The sequence below is a fragment of the Ipomoea nil genome, unplaced genomic scaffold (genome assembly GCF_001879475.1).
Source record: "Ipomoea nil cultivar Tokyo-kokei standard unplaced genomic scaffold, Asagao_1.1 scaffold1562, whole genome shotgun sequence".
NCBI classification, from domain to species: Eukaryota; Viridiplantae; Streptophyta; class Magnoliopsida; order Solanales; family Convolvulaceae; genus Ipomoea; species Ipomoea nil.
This window is the reverse complement of record NW_017617990.1, coordinates 2,114,735-2,133,336: the sequence shown is the minus strand read 5'-3', so window position 1 is coordinate 2,133,336 and position 18,602 is coordinate 2,114,735. Positions and strand designations below refer to the sequence as shown.

General features: G+C 35.9%; 1 protein-coding gene across 1 annotated transcript; it reads left to right on the top strand.

The window, feature by feature from the left end:
• The first annotated feature begins 3,597 nt into the window (after nt 1–3,597).
• Nucleotides 3,598–7,406, top strand: LOC109189795 (probable E3 ubiquitin-protein ligase RHB1A). Its single transcript, XM_019340427.1, has 5 exons — nt 3,598–3,726; nt 4,480–4,610; nt 5,994–6,435; nt 6,568–6,677; nt 6,774–7,406. Exons 2-5 carry the CDS (start codon nt 4,542–4,544, stop codon nt 6,792–6,794), a joined length of 642 nt encoding a protein of 213 aa, XP_019195972.1. The 5' UTR covers nt 3,598–3,726; nt 4,480–4,541; the 3' UTR covers nt 6,795–7,406.
• Nucleotides 7,407–18,602: the final 11,196 nt, after the last annotated feature.

The following is an 18,602-nucleotide window of genomic DNA, read 5'->3' as shown; positions in this document are numbered from 1 at the left end:
TGAAAAAGAAAAAACATATTGAAATTTAGAGTCTGTTTGAAACCTGAAAAATGATTTTCAGAAAATAACTCACTTTTCAAAAAATAATTTATTTTTTATAAAATATTTTTTGTAAATTTATAATTTAAGATGTGTAAGTTTATAGTGTTAGGTCACTTAGATGCATAAGGTCACAACTTAAGGTGTGCAAGTATAAAACTTAAGGTGTATAATTTTATAGCTTAATGTGCATAAATTTATAGCTTAAGGTACGTATGTTTAAATTTAAGATACATAATTTTTTCTAGTTTTAGGTGCATTAGTTTAACTCTTAAGGTGGATAAGATTTTAGCTTAATGTGTGCAAGTTTATAGCTTAAGGTGCGTAAGTTTAAATTTTAAGGTGCGTAAGTTTATAGTTTAAGGTGCGTCAATTCGAGACACTTGATCATTTGTATCCATGTTGTGAGGAAACATTTAAAAAAAAAAAATCTTTAATTTGAGGCGTTGATCTAAATTAAATCAAGTGTTCATATCTCATCCCATCTTTTACTTGACCCTTCGAACGTGAATCATTTTCAAAACTAGTGTGTGTATGTGTGTGTGCGCGTGTGTGTATATATATATATATATATATATATATATATATATATATATATATATATATATATATATATATATATACACACACATATATAAAGAGATGAAAAAAATTGAGGGGTAAAAACATATAAAAAAAGATTAGCAATGATAAAAGTTTTAAACCCCAAACATCATGATTGGGGTAAGAATTCTAGACCACTAGGCTTAGTCATAACTTATGCTGAAAAGTCGATGACGTGTCCAAAAGTGGCTGCTATTGACGGTGAGCCACCGTCCAGCCACCAACACGCCGTGTCGTCCAATTTGTAGCTTAATTTTTTTTTTTTTTTTTTTTTTTTTTTTTTGTTTAAGAAAATATATTTCACTTTCACCCCATAAAAAAATCCCAACCTCATGTCATTGGATATTGGACTACATATATTAATTATTTCCTAAGTTATTGTTTATTCATGTCATACTTTTTTTTTCTTTTTTTGGTGAGAATTTATTCATGTCATACTAATATTGTTAATGTAATATTTAACAATTATTGTATTGGACTATTTGAAACAAAGTTAATATAGATTAGGAATCTTTTGGATATCTTATTTTAAGTTAAATAGTTTTTAATAAGTTGGACAAGGTTTTGGGAAGTAACACAAGGCTTAGAGGTAAAGAAAGTTGATTAATTTAATTTTGAAAAGGGGTCTATTCAACTCGTTGCATGGGATTTTTCTAATATAGACTGCATTTTGCTACTTATGAGCGAGATTTATCAAGTTTATACTTTCAGCTAGTGGTTGCGGGTCTCTTTTGTCATAAAAAAAGTTGTTTAAAATGTATTCTCACAACAGTTATGTTAATCACTATCTGGTTTGTTGTTTGTACCTTTATCAATTCATAATAGGTGATTTAAGCAGGTCTATACGGACTTAGTTTATTGGTTCAGTTTGTAGTATTTGGGTGAAGAGACTAAAGTTTGAACATCGACAGCGACAGTGTGGGATTATGTCCAAAGTGAATAGATCTCTTGTGTGCACCGGCATTTGACCCTTGTCTGCTAAGTCATTAAGTCACCGTGATTTACATATTCTCAAATGCTCTGTCGAGTCGGAATGTAGGGGGCGGGTTTGAAAATTCAACCTTTGGGGAGAAAAAGGCGATTTAAGCATCATCAGATAGCTAATTCATAAGGATACACTTTTTATGAAAAAAAAAAACAAATTTTACAGGACGTTTGGTTGAAATGAAGGAATTATGGAGGAAATGGATTGTAATTCGGTGGGAATAAAGTAAGAATTCAAATTACATTATTTGTATGCATAAATAGAATTTCTGGAAATTGAAAAAAGAATAAAATGTTCTTGGTAATAGTAATAATAATAATAATAATAATAATAATAATAATAATAATCATAAAGGGTCATGTTGTAATCTCATATTGTTTTCCTTTTCCATGTTGCAGAAATTCATAGGGGAGTCCTTCAACCCTATGAATAATGAAGAAATTCATAGGGGAGTCCTTCAACCCTATGAATAATGAATTCCAATTTCTGCCCGCATGGATAGTTCAATTGATCATAGAGGTGAAAGTTTGGAAAAATGACCAGAGATCGAGTCTCACCAGCGGTAGTGTGAGAGCAACCTCTCAAAGTGAGGGGACACCTTGTGCGCAGCAAGCAAATGTCTAGCCTCTGTGGTTCATGTTCAGTTGAGTTACCATGATTTACATATGAAGGAAGAATGAATTCCAATTCCTCAAATGGAGGGAGTTGTTATTCAGTAGAATTGCAATTCTCTCTAATCAAACAACATAATTGAGGGGCTCAACCGAATTATATTGTAATTGCAAATTTAACCCAATTAAATATTGGGCTGCAATGAAACTAGTAAGATTTTTGATAAATTTCTAATATATTTATGGTGATGCTATTGGAGAAGATGTTTCTTTCCTAATCAACTACTTTGGGCTGCAATGAAACTAGTAACATTTTTGATAAATTTCTAATATATATATCTATGGTTGATGCTATTGGAGAAGATGTTTCTTTCCTAATCAACTACTTTTCTAATTTAGTTGAGGTTGTGCTAATTTGTTGAGCAGAAACTTTGGAAAGCTACCTACAAGAGTAACCTTAGTGGAAAAAGGGGTTCTAAAATTTACAAGGAAATATTTACTATTTTTTAGTGATTTGATAGAAAGTTTAAACATAATAATCATTGAGGATTCTTTAAAAATGTTATTATTTTGATATTTTCAAAAATCCTCTCATTACCATCTTATTCATTATGTGAACTCATTCACCTTAACTCTTAAGTTGATGATGTTGGTAATTTTGACCAAGACGTATCATTGACTCTTGCCATGCAATTAAAAATTTATTTTGGTGTTATTGAACTTAAATTATATGTTTGTGTTTTGAATTTAGATCACTAAATTGCAACATTTAAAAAAAAAGACTTTTAAAAAAATTTGATTGTGTTGATCAACATAAGATATTATTGGTAGTGCCGATCAATATACAATATTATTGATAGTGTTGACCAATATAAAATATTATTAATGATAATTTATAATTAAGATAATATCAAATACGATCGATACATGTAAATTGTAATTGATTCGAAATTAAATTTGTAATTTTTTATACGAGAATTATATTTTATCGATGACCTGATCACTACTATAGGGCAACAGACTCTCTCTTTTTTTAACTTTTGAAAGTATTAATAGAATTTTCAAAAGGTAATAAGTAAGGTTAATTTTTTTTTTAAAAGAAAAAAAAAAAGAAAAAAGAAGACAAATATTGCAAAATTGCTATTGCTATATCCTATATATCCGCGTATTCCGCAAAACCGGCGATTCAAAGTTGCGTCCTACTCGCGCGCGTCGCTTGGTCAGCCGAATAAGAATAATCTCAGAAGGCATTCCAAATTCTAATCTTGAAAGATTAATCAAAATTTTAAGTCAAATTATAGACTTATAGTACAAACGATAATTGGCCGTAAATTAATTAGAAAAATTCCCAAATTCTCCTTTTTCTCTTTCAACGGAGAGTAGTTCCTACACGAAACACTCTTCCTCTCTCTTTCTCTTTCTAAAAGCCTCTTCTCTCTCTCTAAACTCTATCTCTCTCTCTCTGCCATCATCCCTTCAATCACACAGGTACTGAATACCGATATGCATGCGTATTTCTACACTCGCTTTATACGTATTTGTATCTGTATGTATACGTTGTGCTTGAGCTTGTATTTTGTGCTTATTGAATTTTGTTGATTTGAGTGTTTGCGGCTGGCAGCGAGAGTGTATGTTTTATGCGTTTCTGTATGTGTGTGGCATCTGTTTGTATTCGCGGGATTGAATTTTGATTGGTATGTGGCTTGGTTGGATGATTATTGAGTTGCAGTACTGAGTTTTTGAGCTGATTGATGTTAATTGGATTGCGGTGATAGTTTGCTGGTTCGGAGCCGCGGATGAGAGTCGACTCGTTTACTAGGGTTTTGAGCTGCGTGTAAGTCGGAGGATTAGATATAGTTAGTGTGGAGTCATTTCTGGAGTTGATGTTTAATTGATTTTGTTCAATTTTAATGAAGACTTAAGAGAACAGAAAGCTTGATGTATAGTTAGTGTAGTTTGATATCAATTTCATCTGAGTTTTGGTGTGTGACTATTGAACAGATAGTATTTGTCTCCAATTCATGTTTATTGAGGTGGTTTGATTTGAAGTAGTACTAAATAGTCAACCTGGTTGCCATCTTCTTATTGCTGTATTGCTAGTCTGTTCTCTTGTATGCACAAACATCTTCTGAAAGAATACTCTGGAATCATTCCTTTTTGAAAATGAGTGACTGATGTCAGATTTCTCTTTGGTAAGATTTTGTGATGTGTATCTGACAGTTTAAATGTTGTAATGTTTAGAAGTAAAAGAATGAGCAAATCTCTCAGAAGTTCAGGTGGTTAACAACGATATATCAACTGAAATGGGAGGCTGCTGTTGTTGCTGTGCTTCTAAAGGAAGGGAACTGAATAGCTCATCGCCTTTTTACCATGTAAGTTGTTTCTCTAGATACCTTATAGAAGTACCGGTTTTGCTCTGGTTGTTCCTTTCTCTCCTACCTCCCCTGATTCAAGTTGTAAAGCATGCCTTCTCTAACCTTAATGTGGTCTGGGTGTGTGAATATCTTTTCTTTTCAATGGAAATACTATTTGATGAACTTCTCATTTTTTGCTTATATCACTAAAAGAAAAGTGTCTATTACCTATCAATCTCATCCATAGGTAAACAACAACATTTCATCAATAAATCAATTACTCATTGATAATTATCCATAAAAAAGAGTCACAAAATTCAGCCCATATTTAATATTTTACAGTGTAGCCCAATTTATGAACAATATAAACATGTCAATTTGGATGAGTCATAAGTTTTTTCAATTTTGGCACCCATACTTGAGCATAAAGCATGCAATGTTCTTTGAGTAATTGGACAGAAGAAATTAGGTTGGTACTTGAATGCAAAAGGTTATTGATTTTTTAATAATAATTACAAAGTTTAATTCAAAAGATAGTTGTAATGAGAGAAGGAAAAGATTGGAGTTAGAATAGAAATTTCTATCTAATTACACAATTATATTGTGGGAATACAATAGTCAGTATACATATAAGCGTCAACAGTCAAGTACTCCTGTTATGTTCATTATTGTTGGAAAAATTGAACCTTTTGCTTCTTTTCAAATAAATGTTACTGTGTAATTGCACTCTCTTGTGAACCTCTGCTTTTGATGTATGCTGTTCTCCATCAATGAAATTTTCAGTCTACAAAAGTGGTATGTCCATTACAAATGGCATATCGTGTTTTATAAAGTAATCTGTAATGATCATAACATATGGATTATTATGCAACAATGCTGTCAGCCTGTCATTCAATTTTTTTTGCAAGCTACATCATCATGTAGCTAGAGTAAATTCTATAAAGTAAGCACTTCTTTTAGGGACATTTAACTGTTTCATCCTTTTCAAAATAGTTGCAAGTAGTCGGTGAATATCATTATTCAAATACAGTAGATTCCATCTTACTGATGTTCTAATCTCTTTGTTGCTGCGCAATAAAGTTTATATATTGTAAATTTGTTATGGAGTTAATTGTCTTTTTTTTTTCTTTTTTTTTTTTTTTTGAAATGGAGTTAATTGTCTAATTATCCAATATATAAAATCACCAACATCATTATTCAAATACATTAGTGTTCCTTCTAACTGTTTTACTAATGCACTAATCTCTTTGTTGCTGCGCAATGAGTCTTCCATACTGTAAATTTGTTATGGAGTTAATTGTCTAATTATACAATACATAAAATTATCAGAAGCATTTGATTGGAAAACCTCTTTAATTGTTCTGTGCCAGAACTGGATTTTTAAAAATATTTTCCTTGCAGTACCCCAGAGTGTCAGAGGAGCGACAACCTTTATCGCACCATGGTAGCACAGCCTTGGTACTCTCCACAGGCCTCTTAGTTGATACAAATCTTGATACCTCAAGTCCGGATACTTATAGGCCACCTCCAACACCAAGGCCATATGAAACACATGCAGGACGGCCTAGAACACCACCAGGTAATCAAGATGGCCACAAGAATGAGGCAGCGGCACAGACAAAAGACACTGAAACTTGTGAAGAAGCAAACTCTGGAAATGGTACAGAAATAGCTGACACAGCCACAAAAGGATCTGATGCTAAAATGCAAGATAATGTTGAGCTTACTGCTCAAAAGGAAGTGGTAGATGAACTTGAGAAATCTGGTGAACTTAAAAAGTCCAATGAACCTATTGTTCCATTACTTCAGGAAGAGGAGGATGTTTGCCCAACTTGCCTTGAAGGTCAGCAATAACACCCCCTGCTCTCCCCCTCCAAAAATAAAAAAATAAAAAAATCACACCCCATGTAGGTGAGGATGTATACACTGATGACTTGGAATATAAACTGGATAATACGTACATTTCTTCCTGCAGAATATGATGAGGAGAATCCAAAGATCATAACAAAATGTGAGCATCATTTTCACCTTTCATGCATTCTCGAATGGATGGAAAGAAGTGACACTTGTCCAGTCTGTGATCAGGTTAGCTATAAACCTCAACAATTATACGCACATGCCAGTTAAGAGTTTCCAACCATGGTTGTACCATAAAGATTCTATTTGTTTTTCTGGTTGCAGGAAATGGTTTTCAGTGCCTAGATTGATTGATCATTGTCACACTTCTGCTATTGGCATTTTGGTATTAATGTAGAAAGGAGTTTTTGGTGACAAGTCGCAATCCTTAGATTGCTCATTTGATTTTGCGGTGTTGTTTTAGTTCTTTAAATGAATTGAAAAAAAAATAATTTCAAAAAAAAAAATGGAAAAGAAGAAAATGCAAGTACATCAGTACATGGAATGTACATAGGTTTTCCTTTGCGGTTTCTTCGTATTTAATGATGATGAACTATATAGGTTATACATAGGGATTGGAGGAAATATCTTGCTGGCTGAAGCTTCCTACTAGATAGGTGCATCAAGATGTTGTGTTGGGTATTGCCTCCCGTTTTGGGTGGTTCCTGGCTCCCCACTGCTGCTAACCTTGTCTCTCAAGGCTTGTGGACAATCTGTCGTATTCTATCCATCTGTTCTTTATAGCGCTTTGTATATTTCCCCAGAAATTAAGACCATCTTCAGTGCCTATTACGCTTATTTTTTTGTTTTGGTTTTGGTTTTGGTTCTTTTGTTGTTGTTGCATTTGATTTTGGGACGGGAGGAACTTTGGCAACCTGCATTAGAAAATCAATTTTGTATAAAATGCTCGATTTCATACCACGTTTACAATTTCTTTTATTTGATTTGATGTGGATGTAATAGGCAGCAGCAGAATATGTCATTTGATGACATCGGGTATTGGACTATTGGTCCCCCTACTATATCTAATATAATTAAGTATATCATTTCTTTGTACTTTGTAGTTTGTCCATGATACCAAAGTTAATGGTATTGCCGGCGACTATAGAAAAAATCATATAAATTAATCACCTTTTAATTTAATCTCTAACCACATTTTCTTTTTAAACGTTCACTAAATAAGACAACGCTCACACCCATACACTCAATTGGAACCTAACAACACGGGATTGGGTAGTCCTATCCTTTGCTTTCAAAGAGTGAAGGTTATATGAGGTTCACAATTGAGTAGAGGGACCAAAGGTTAAGGGTTCGATCATTGGCTTTGGGTATAGAGTAGTTTTAAATTTTCATGCTAGCCTGTCCCACTCAAGGAGGTACTTACAATTCAGCGAGAGAGTACTCATTGTGTTCAACAGTGAAAACTCTAGGCTACACCCAAAAAGAAAAAAAAAAAAAAAAAGATGGTAGAAATCATTGGCAAACAAATGAAATTTGGAAAACAATATTTTGGTTGTTCAGTTATATGATTTGGTAGACTCAAAATTTTAATTGATGACACTTTCGTTATTGGTACGTAGGTACTGAAGTGAGAAGATATGATACTGACTATAAAAACTGAAAATAGTATTAATTGAATGATCAAAAGTTAATATTAATGGGTAGACAATAAGATAGGGTATATATATATATATATATATATATATATATATATATTTTGATAACCGGGTATATCTTTATAATTAAAATAATGAAAAATGTAAAATTTTAAAATGAAATTAGTGGGCACCAATATCCCAATTCCCTATGTTCCGCACTGGGATGGCTTTCCCTAATTATTACGATAGTATTCCAAGCTGTCCTTGTTTTCCTCAATTGGGTGGAAGTCAACAACCATCGCTTAAAAATGGAAATGGAAAATGATTCTTGCAAGCATTTGAGTGCAAGTCTCACTTCAAGTGGTGGAATGGTCCTCAACTTTTAGTTGGGTGTGCACTACCTAGCAAATCCACAATCAGTATATATATATATATATATATATATATATATATATATATATATATATATATATATATATATATATATATATATATATATATATATATATATAGAGAGAGAGAGAGAGAGAGAGAGAGAGAGAGTTAATTCCATTCTGACATTTCGTCAAAAAAATCATTGAAATATTGTTAAATACAAAGACATTTTGATCTTTTTTATACTAAGTAGGTTAACACGCTTGATGGAATAATTACAAGCGGATCTGGAACGGACTAAACTCGAAGCACCGAACCCGGACCTAGGCCGGGGTCGGCCAAGGCAGACCTCAGCCGGGCACCTTGACCTTGGCTGATGTCGGGCACTTGGCCGAGCTCCGTGCTCGATCGAGTGGCGGGGTCTCCGAGTTGTCCGAGTCACGCGGCGTCCGTTGCGGTCCAAGGCAGTTGAGGGGACCTCCACCGATTTCTCCGGGGTTGTTGGGGCGACATGGGGCATAAAAGTCATCCTTTGTGTCCTAATCAGACATCCTCTACTATTTATCCAAATTTGTCTTGTTATTACGCTATTCCTATCTTTGTAATAGCACTTTACATATGATTAATACAATATTTGTCTCCGTGACGTATATTCGTTCATTATTATCATTATATTCGTTCCTAAATCGTTCAATCCTATACTTGTCACATGAGTAAAAGACATTTTTGGTCCTAAACTTATAGTGGCATGGACAATTTTGGTCCTTCATAAAAAAATCAGACAATTTGTGGACACTTTATTGTGACGAGGACAATTTTGGTCCTCCGTCACTTACGTCGTTAGTTGAATGTCTAAATGAGGGGCAATACTGTCAATTCAACTAATTCTTTTGATCCTATGCCATAAACGAATCAGAAGGTGACATAAATGAAGCTATTTGTTGCAGATTTCCGACATAAATGAAGCTGTTTGATCCTATGGCTTTCTTGCTCTAAGGAATCACAAGTTTCACGCTGTTCTCTTGCCTGTAGTAGCGGCAGGTCGGAAGGGTCGGATTCATCCAAACCTCCAGCGCACGGTCTGCCATTTCACTTCTGTTTTCCCATATGAACTTGGTCACCTCCGAGAAGTTTGTAATCAGATCGAACCCCATTTCATACTAGCTCTCGCACCGCTTGCACTGCACCTCTCCCTTGATCTCGTAGATCTTTTTGAAATCCAGGTAATGTCGGCTATGCATCATGGCATGCCTGTTTGTCGCCCACTCATATGGAGGGGTGATCGTCTCGCTTTTACCCTTCTTCAGTCACAGCGAGGATGATGATGAGTTCTTCCGCGGTTTCGCGGAAGAATACTAACGGGGTTGGTATCTTTGTGCCGATGTCGGAGGAGAAGTAAAGAGATGCTGCAGGGTATTAGGCGATGAAAACACCGGACTGGCACATGATGTCCTGAAGGTCCGTCCACCACCATGTACCACATCCCAATCTGTCTTGTAAACCTCTTGTGAAAGCCTTGCTAACAATGTGTTTGCCAGTTTGCACCTTCCACTTCTTCTTCTGTTGCTACTATACTTCTATTACTTCTAAAGCTAGCCAATGGTGAGCAGAGTTGTGGGTGTTTCCTTGCATCTTTGAGAAGCTTATATGCATCTTCAGCATGTGTGTGATACTCCACCTTGTGAACTCGACTCTTATTCATACTGATCATCATCGTTTCTATTTTCATCTTATCATCATTGTCCTCAAGAAAGAGAGTGAATCCACCCACATTCAGCATTGAAATGAGACCTGAGTACTGGCTTTCAAGCCCAAAAACCAGGATATTGTAGGGGGTTCTTTCATATATAAGATCCGAGAGAAACCTCATTTCCTTCTTGCTGAGAATATTGAGATGGTGATCATCGCCGCTTACTAAAAGATTGGCAAGGTTGATATCTTCGTGCCGGTGCCGGAGGAGAAGCAAAGAGAGGCCGCAGGGCAGCATGTGAAAACTCCGAACTGGCACAGGAATGGATACCTGGAATGGATATTTGCGACGTGTTGTTGCTTCGGGACAGGAAACCAGCAGCGTTCTGTGTCGTGTTTGGCAACACTATCTTAAAGATATTTAACGACCAGGGTATCGTTATATCTCCGACAGATAACACAGACAGAAGAAATCAGTATAAAAAGAACTCGGGATAGTGTTTCTCGTATAGGGAATGTAAAGTGGTATTCTGTAAATGGAAAGTGAAATGCCATGCTATTTATAGCATTTCAACTTCCATTACAACCAAGGCACCTAAAGAGCGCATGCATGGTCCCTTAGTGCTAGAAAAGTGCTTGCCACATAAAATCATTCGGACATAATTGTGATGATCCACAAATATAGCACAACACAAAAGAGGACCAAGCACTGACACTAAGGCTTGCCTTTGGATGTTTCCCAACAATCCCCCACACATCCGAAGGTATAAGTCTTGACGGAGAGCAACTGAGTGTAACAAATAAGATCTAACTTTCATGTCAGTGTGTTAAACTTGAACTGACAAGTAGTGACACTAAGTAATCCACTATCCGAGAGTGAACAAAGTCTTGAACTCTTCAGCTAGTTGAATTTTGAACTTACGTGCACCTCGTTAGCTCCATTCGTTGTACACTTTGTATAGTTATTGGATAACCATGTATTAACCCTGTTTTGTCTGTCTCAGCACAGACATTCCACTCCACTGAGTGTATTTCACCGTAGACTGCCAATCGAGAACTACGGCAAGCGGACTGATTTACAGTCTGCTTATAAATGTGAGTCTTTCCATGATTTCGTTTGACCACCGAGGTGGTATCCATCATGAATTTCTCACCTCATTGGCTTTTAAGCCCATCTCCCTTGATGTATCAAGGATAACCTTTCGATTTAGGTGATGTTATCACATCTTTGCTTGTTATTATAGTTATTTTGAATCATCTCAGCATTTAAGTTCTTTAATTTTGCTTATTTAATACATATTTTCCTTGCTATTATCATTTAATTATGGTTCACACTTGTTTTGAATGTTTTACGGTGTTTGTTAGTGTTTTTGAACCATTGTAGGTCAATTCTATGAGCAAGGGAAGTTCAAGGATGAGTTTGGAGCAATTTTGGACAAGTTCGGGGCCCAGAGGACTCGACGCGTCGAAAATTTCCAGAATGTTTTGTGATCGAGACCTGCTGGTCTCGACGCGTCGAGACTTGGCTCGATGCGTCGAGCGTGCGCCGCAACAATTCTTCCGAAGTCGCCAACTACAAAAGGGCGTGGGCTTCATCATATTCAATTCAAGATTCCAAATTCTAAATTCACACCTCAATTCCAAATCCCAATTCAACTTCAATTTTGAATTCCAATTCCAACTCCAATTAAAGGCGGCAATTTCTTTTAATTAATTATAGGAATTATAATTTGAGTCGAATTTTGTACAAGATTCCTATTTCATCTCAACTTTGTACCCACTATAAAATCCCTCCTTCCTCAACCCTAAGACACGGAGAGATTTTTAGAGTTCTTTGTAGACAAGAAAGAGAGAAATCAAGAGGCTCAAGTCGTCTTTGGAAGCAAGGAGGAAACCAAGGAGATTTGGGAGAATCGCTTGGTTAATTCTTGTACTCTTTTGATGATTTGTAATCCTTTATTCATATTTGATATGTATAATTTAGCCATGCTCGGCTAAATTCCTTAGGGATTTTTCGGTGAATTTGTTTATGAACCTATGTGCCTAGTTCGTTAATTTCTTAATATATTTATGTTTGGTTTTATGATTTGTGTTGCAATCTTGTTTTAATCTGTTGTTGTTGGTAGTTAAAGGCCTAAATTACTAGCTTCACAGTCATGTTTGCGTCACCAATGGGAGTTGGGGCATAAATTAGGGCACACACGATTGCACCTAATGGTTGGTCCTTGGGAAAGGGGAACTTATTAGGGGAAGTTTATTCTAGATTATTGCTCATCGGGAGATGTAGTGACCTTGGGATAGAAGGTAACCTGTATTGGTTTTTGTGACTTTTATCCCGAGTATCACATCGGCTTCTCCTAGATCCTTCATTTCAAACTGTTGACATAGAGTTCGTTTGGTTTCATTTATAGCCTCAATACTTGAGCTAAAAATTAACATGTCATCCACATAGAGACATATTATTACAATGCTGGATTGGACCTCTTTTGAGTACAAACAGGCATCTGACCGGTTAGTCGTGTAGCCTAGGTCCATTAAGGTCTTGTGAAATTTTTCATTCCACTGCTTGGGGGCCTGTTTTAGGCCATAAAGAGATCTTTTTAATTTACATATCTTTCCTTCTTGCCCTGGATCAACACAACCAGGTGGTTGTTCCATGTAGATCTCTTCTTCTAATTCACCATTGAGGAATGCAGTTTTTACGTCCATTTGGTGAACTATCCAGTTGTGTAAAGAAGCCAATGCAAATAGAACTCGAATGGTTCCCACTTTTGTCACTGGTGAGTATGTGTAAAAATAATCCTCACCGAATCTCTGCGTAAAGCCTTTGGCTACTAGCCTGGCTTTGAACCTTTCAATAGACCCATCTGGTCTAAGTTTTCTTTTGAAGGTCCATTTGCAACCAATTGGCTTGCACCCTTTGGGTAGTTCTACCAACTCCCAGGTGTGGTTGGACTGAATAGAGTCAAATTCACTTTTGATTGCTTCTTTCCACAGAATGGAGTCGACTGACTACATTGCTTCTTTAAACGTTTTTGGTTCTTCTTCCAATACTAATTGGCACACAAATTGATCACACAGTTCGTTTAAATCTTTTAGTTCTGTGACATATGTTATGAAGTCAGAACCAAAATTCTTCTCTATCCTGGGTCTTTTGCTTCTTCTGGGCTCATCCAAATCGTTAGTAATGCGAGGAAAATTGGCATTATCATTTTGACACAGAGTATCAACTGGTGAGACATAAGCATTTTTTAAAGGAAAGATATGTTCAAAGAATATTGCATTTCTTGATTCACACATAGAACGGTTTTCTAGACACATAAACCTATATGATGCACTATTCTCAGCATATCCAACAAAAATAGCATCAAAGGTTTTGGGTCCTATGTTGGACCTTTTCAGGGATGGTAGACCCACCTTAGCCAAGCATCCCCACACCTTAAAGTGTTTCAGGTTCGGGGCGTGTCCTTTCCACATCTCATAAGGGGTTTTGTCGAACCCTTTATGTGGGACTCTATTTAAAATGTGGTTCGCCGTTAGAACAGCTTCCCCCCACATAGAGTCTGGTGCCCCAGAACTGATCAACATTGCGTTAATCATGTCTTTAAGGGTTCTATTTTTCCTTTCAGCGATGCCATTTTGTTGGGAGAGTAAGGTGCAGTTACTTCATGGATTATACCCGAAGTTTCACATAAGGTTTTTAGCGATAAAGATTCATACTCTCCACCTCTGTCAGAACGAAGCCTCTTTATTTTCAAGTTTAACTGATTTTCTACCTCAATTTTAAAAATCACAAATTTGTGTTCAGCTTCATCTTTTGTTCTCAAGAGGTATAGTTTTGTAAAACGAGAATAGTCATCTATAAAAGTTATATAATACCGTTTTCCACCTTTACTTTCAGTGGTTTTAAAATCCGCTAGATCAGAGTGAATCAATTCAAGTATAGATGAAGTTCTATGAGTTACCGCAGAAAATGGCTTCCTAGCAAATTTTGCTTCAGCACAGGTTTCACATTGGGAGCATGCATCATTAGACAAGTTTGGCAACATATTCAGGCTTTTTAATCTATTTAAGCACTTTGAGCCAACATGTCCTAATCTACCATGCCACAAATTAACTGAAACAGTAATATAAGCCGAAGGGGAAGCATTATTTTTATTGATAGATTCTGGTCCAATTACAGATATGTCTAACACAAATAATCCCCCCCGTAGATACCCTTTTCCGAGAAAAGTCCCACACCGAGTCATAACCAATCGGTCTGACTCAAGGACAATTTTGATCCCGACCTTATTAAGTAGGCCCCCGGAAATTAAGTTTCTATGCAGAGAGGGAACATACAACACATTGTTCAGTAATAACTTCTTGCCAGAATTAAGCAATAACTCTACTTTTCCTCTACCACTTACCTCAGAAATGCTGGAGTTGCCCATGAAGACTTGTTCTCCTCTAGTGACGGGCTCGAACACCTTGAAAAAGGACTTGTTGTTGCAGAAGTGACGAGATGCCCCCGTGTCCACGACCCACTCGTCTGGGTCTCCGACCATGTTAATCTCAGTAATCACTGCTGCTACGGCCTCGTCATCCTCCGTGGTTTCTACCACATTTGCTTGATTTTTGGATCCGTCCTTCTCTGAATTTTTATTTGTGGACCCTTTGCGATGATAGCACTGTGCAGCTCGGTGTCCACGTTTCCCACAAACATAGCACTCGTCGCCCTTTCCCTTTTTCTGAATTTTTCCACTTTTGATGCGATTGTTGTTATTTTTCGCATTCCTTTTTTTTTTTTTTTATTTTGATCACCTTTTTTATGCCTATCATCTTTTCCTGTAGTCTCAACAATGTTAGCCTTTGAATTGAAAGAAAAGGATTCAGATTTTTGTACCGTGCGATTTTCCTCTTCAATGTTGATGCTACTGATAAGTTCTTGAAGGGTGTAGTTGCGTCGCTCGTGCGTCGCTCGTGTTTCATTTTACTTTTGAAGTCTACCCACGACCCGGGCAACTTATCAACAAGTGCTTCGACCAGGAATGCATCGTTGACTTGAGCACCTTCATTTCGCATATCAGAAACCATATTTTCGAAGTCATGTACCTGTTCCACCACGGTTTTGGATTCGGTCATCTGAAAATGCAGCCATCGTCCCACGACGTACTTCCTCCTACCTGTGTCATCGGAACCATATTTTTCTTGCAATTGTTCCCAGATAGCTTTTGCAGATTTTTCCCCAGAAAACATGTCAAAAATAGAATTTGTTACCCGTTGAAGAATGGAGGCCCGTGCAGTTTTTGTTGTCTTTCACATACTTAGGACAAACCTGCGGTGTAGTCCGGGTAGGTCTCGGCGCAGGAGCTTGATCATCGGCCTTGTCAGATTTGTCAGCTGCCACGGCAGTGGCAGTAGCAGCGGTCGCGGTCGCGGTAGCTGTCGCGGTAGTAGCCGCCAGAATGAACGTGGCTGGATCCTCATATATCACATAGTCAACATCCTTCTCTTCCAGCAACATAACGATCCTCGCAGCCCATCGTTTGTAGTTCATACCTCCGGTTAGAATTTCGATGGCTGTGACATCTGAAGCTGGCTTCATTGCAGTAGACATCGCCTCCCTGAATTAAATATCTTTAACTGTTTGGTAAAATAGGTGCGATGAATACCTGGAATGGATATTTGCGACGTGTTGTTGCTTCGGGACAGGAAACCAGCAGCGTTCTGTGTCGTGTTTGGCAACACTATCTTAAAGATATTTAACGACCAGGGTATCGTTATATCTCCGACAGATAACACAGACAGAAGAAATCAGTATAAAAAGAACTCGGGGTAGTGTTTCTCGTATAGGGAATGTAAAGTGGTATTCTGTAAATGGAAAGTGAAATGCCATGCTATTTATAGCATTTCAACTTCCATTACAGCCAAGGCACCTAAAGAGCGCATGCATGGTCCTTAGTGCTAGAAAAGTGCTTGCCACATAAAATCATTCGGACATAATTGTGATGATCCACAAATATAGCACAACACAAAAGAGGACCAAGCACTGACACTAAGGCTTGCCTTTGGATGTTTCCCAACAAGGCAAGAGAAACTGGATTATTTTGGTTGGATTGGAGATTTGCAGCAAACAACTTCATTTATGTCGCCTTCTAAGTCGTTTATAACATAGGATAAAAAGACTAAGTTGAATTGACAGAAATGCCCCTCATTTAGACAGTCAACTAACGACATAAGTGACGGAGGACCAAAATTGTCCTCGTCGCAATAAGAATGTCCACAAATTGTCTGATTTTTTAAAAAAGGACTAAAATTGTCTTTGCCACTATAAGTCTAGGACCAAAAATGTCTTTTACTCCTTGTCACATTCATTCATATATTCGGACCCCCGGGTTAATATAATCCATCAACACGCTATATTTTATATTATTTTTTTTGAAAAAAAAAATTCATAATTGAAGAGCTAAATGATCTTGTATTTTACGAAAGTTTAAACGGTTTTGTTGACGGAGGACCAAAAATGGTCATGTCACAATAATACTAAGACCAAAAGGGATGATTTGAAAAAAAAAAAAAAAAAGACTAAAAGTGGATTGCACCATTAAATCTATGACAAAAAATAGAATTAATTAATTAATTATACACACACACGTGGTAAAAAGTGTGGATGGATATGATCCATCTATTTGAATATATTAACGATTGATGATTGCTTAAAAATAAAGGGAAAATGTGCAATGTCAATTTTATAAATATTACAAATTAAAAATTTGTAATAATTATAAAATTGACAATATGTATTTAATCAGTTGACACATTCCGGTCGTAACTAGTAAACTACAAGTTTTCTCATCATAAAAAATATAAATACAAATGTAAATCTAAAAATTTATTTTAAGGGGACAAACTTATAACATAAATAGGTTGATTTAATACTTTAGTATATATCAAGTGGCTTGTAGTCCATTGGTATTGGGTTGCTCTCCTAAGTGGGAGGTATAAGGTTCAAATCTCAGTTGAGGTAAATAGTGTGTATGGATATAGGGTATCCCCTTCTTTATAATAATAATAAAAATAGTTTAGTATATTTTTTTTAAAGCCACAAAGGCCTTGTTTAGCAATCAGCGGTTAGAGTTAGCGGTTAACAAATAACGGATTATATTAGCGGGTTTGACCAGCAGATTGTATCAACGGTTTGTAAACAAATATTTGATAAAAATAGCGGTTAACATGTAAAATGATTTATAAGGACATTACAATAAAAAAAAAGAGTAAATAAATAAAAACAATACAATAATAATAATAATAAAATAATACCTAACAAAGAAATAATAATAATAATAATAATAATAATAATAATAATAATAATAGCAATCATTATTGTGTGGATCACATTTTGTCTACTATAAAATAATGTATATTCAGTACAAAAATAATGTATATTGTATATAGGGGATATACATTATTTTTGTTCTGAGTGTACATTATATTGTATAATGTACATTCAATACAAAAATAATGTACATTTAGTATATTAAAAATGTACTTTTTGTTATGGTCTACATAACATTGTGTGAACCATGGTCCATACAATAATTTGCCCCTTTCATAGTCTCACATCACCAAAAAAAAAAAAAAGAGGGGCATTGGGGCTCTTCTATAAAGAGAAGTTTCAACGCCCCTTATTTTATGTTCTATACCAATCCGACGTCCCACATCGGATGGGTATTGAAGGGAAGTCTCAAGGCTTCTCTATCTATCTATTTGAGAAGCCTTGAGGCTTTCAGAAATTAAAAAATAAAAAAAAATTATACTAATGTTTATCGAGGCGTTTTAGGGAAAGGATAACCTTTCTCCAAAATGTCAAACCCTAAACAGACTAATTGCAGCGTTTGGAGTCAAAATGTTGGTTCAAATAGCGGATAACCAAACATTAGAATTAGCGTTTTGACCAAGTTAAAACGTTTTAGTTAAATTTGTCAAAAAATGGTGAATCTGTTAACCAAACATGCTTAAAGCCAAGTAGCCAACAACTTCATTAAACTTGAATGAGAAGAAGGTTCTCATCAAATGCCGGAGGAGACGCATCCCACATCAAAAACTCAATGACTCAAACTAATATCGTGGGCCACTGTGAATTCTGGTTCAATACACAAAATTTGACTTTATACGGAGCGTTTGGTTGAAAGGAAGGAATTAGGGGAGGGGGGGGGTGGGAGAAATTGTAATTCGGTGGGAAAAGAATAAAGTGAGAATTTAAATTACATTGTTTGGTAAGAAGGAATAGGGTGACGGGGGATTGAGAGGGAAGAAGTAAATAAATACTAAAATCCTTATATAATATTAATATAATAATGCTAATGAGGGTAAATTGGTAATCTATAATGAGATTGCAATTCTACAAAGCATGGAATTAATGTCCTTCAATAACAGTTACACAGTATTGGTAATATAGTAACATAAAATT

Excerpts from the sequence above, each read along its gene's own strand:
- LOC109189795 (XM_019340427.1), top strand. The coding sequence starts at position 4,542 with ATGGGAGGCTGCTGTTGTTGCTGTGCTTCTAAAGGAAGGGAACTGAAT. Across the intron at positions 4,611-5,993 it reads GCTCATCGCCTTTTTACCAT|TACCCCAGAGTGTCAGAGGA; the intron begins GTAAGTTGTTTC and ends TTTTCCTTGCAG. Across the intron at positions 6,678-6,773 it reads CTTGTCCAGTCTGTGATCAG|GAAATGGTTTTCAGTGCCTA; the intron begins GTTAGCTATAAA and ends TTCTGGTTGCAG.